We start from the raw sequence: 1,848 nt of genomic DNA, 5'->3' as shown, positions 1-1,848 counted from the left end.
TGGACTTTTATAAAAGTAAGTTTAAACAGGCAATATACAAAGCTATATTTAAGTGTAACATTGATTGGTATGTTTTATCTTTTCAAATTCACATTGTCGTATTCTTAAATTGTCACAAATGTATATTTATATTGTGTACCCGAGTCCTACATGTATATTTAATATCAAAATGCAACTTCTATTTAAGATAAGTAATTATTAATCTTCACGATTGATGACCAAATATTTATTAAGTGAGTTCAGATGCCTAAAACACAACTTCTTGTTGTGTAAAATTCAAATGTCTAAAATAATTGTGATGATAATAACAAATAACACATTTATTAAAATCAGTAACATATACGCCGGTAAAGAGATGCTATATGTTTTATATGCTCTTTGAAAATCAAAATAATTCTTCAATTGTGTGCAGTTTTCTTATGATGATTAAGGCCTGGCCTCCATTTATAAAACTTGACACACTTATCACATTGAAGCTTTCGGCCACAGTGAACGACTTTCTTGTGATCTTTGAGGTGACTTTTGTTAGTGAAGTGTTGCTCACATTCGGCGCAATCATATTTGACGTCATCATGTATAGTCTTTTTGTGGCGGTCTAAACTGCTTTTATGTTGAAAAGTCAGGTTACATTTCTCACATTTCTGTTTGGTGTGTTTAACATGCGATGATACGTGTCCCTTATATGGAAGCAAGGAAGCAACTGGTTAAATCCTTTCTTGCAAATCTGGCATTCATATTTGAATTGTTTTAAATGCTCATTTTTTGTGTGCAAGGCCATTCCAAATTTAGACAAGAACTGCATTCCCCATACATCGCACATCAATGTAGTTTTACTTGCACTTTCGTCTGTATCAACATGAACCTTTATATGTCTTTCTAGATTGTATTTCTTCCCAGTGTTATACTCACATATTTCACACGTAAACTGCTTTTTGTCATCTTTCTTTTTACCATTTGTATCATGTACATATCGAGGGCTGAACGGAAAACTGTCGTAAGTCATATTTACACAATTTTACAGGAGAAGCAAAAAATTATCGTATTACTACCTGATCAACGTTTTGTTAGTTTTAAAGTCACAAATAGGCATTTAATATTCTTATTTTACTAAATTAATACCTGATATCTAGAAAAAATGTATATATATGATAATATTGATGAACTTTTGACTTACGACAGTTTTACGTCTGAAATAAATAAAAAACACATACTGATGTTAATGGAAAAGTGTCGTAACTCTTGAGATAGGTACAGTTTTCCATTTTTTTACTGCTCAACAATTGATGGTGACACCTTTTTATGATTTAATGTGACAAAAACTGAATGTATTCATTTTATTCAATACACATTTGAAAATTGGGCACTATTAAATTAAGAAAAAGAATAATGGGAAATAAGATTAGTGTGAGTTTAGCAAATATAATTTTTTTTTCTTCATATATTTGATTCCGATCTTAGGTCTTTAAAATGTTGTTGTTGTATTGTATGTATGGTTTTAATAAATTCTAACAATCTTATTACACTTTAACATATTCTTAGAATAATCATACCAACAGTACTTTGTCATAATAAACACATGTTAAAGCGGCAGATATTGCACAAATATTTTACATTTTGGTATTAATATGGAAAACCGATCTTAAGATTTGACAATACCATTTTGAAAGAAAAAGTTCTTTAAAACCTTTCTTTAACTGTCACTTGCACTGCTGCCTTGACTTTGTCACTGCTTGATAGCAAAACATTAAGGTCCCTGCAAAAATGTTCTCATCAAGAAAGGCTTATAATTCAGTAGAAATCCATGCTAGAGTTATAGGTCTTGCCAATTGAAAGAAGACATGAAGACAT

The 1,848-nt window shown here is 30.4% G+C and overlaps 1 protein-coding gene across 1 annotated transcript; it reads right to left on the bottom strand.

Moving 5' to 3' along the window:
- Positions 1-637: 637 nt before the first annotated feature.
- On the bottom strand, positions 638-1,003 carry LOC132746320 (protein odd-skipped-related 1-like; the record flags this gene model as incomplete). Its single annotated transcript, XM_060735433.1, has 1 exon — positions 638-1,003. A coding segment is annotated over exon 1 (366 nt), but the record flags the coding sequence as incomplete, so codon positions are not given.
- Between the last annotated feature and the right edge of the window lie 845 nt (positions 1,004-1,848).

This window comes from Ruditapes philippinarum, unplaced genomic scaffold (assembly GCF_026571515.1).
Source record: "Ruditapes philippinarum isolate M1 unplaced genomic scaffold, ASM2657151v2 ctg16660_1_1_1_1, whole genome shotgun sequence".
NCBI lineage: Eukaryota > Metazoa > Mollusca > Bivalvia > Venerida > Veneridae > Ruditapes > Ruditapes philippinarum.
Note: the sequence above shows the minus strand (reverse complement) of the source record. Positions and strands in the feature narration are given on the sequence as shown.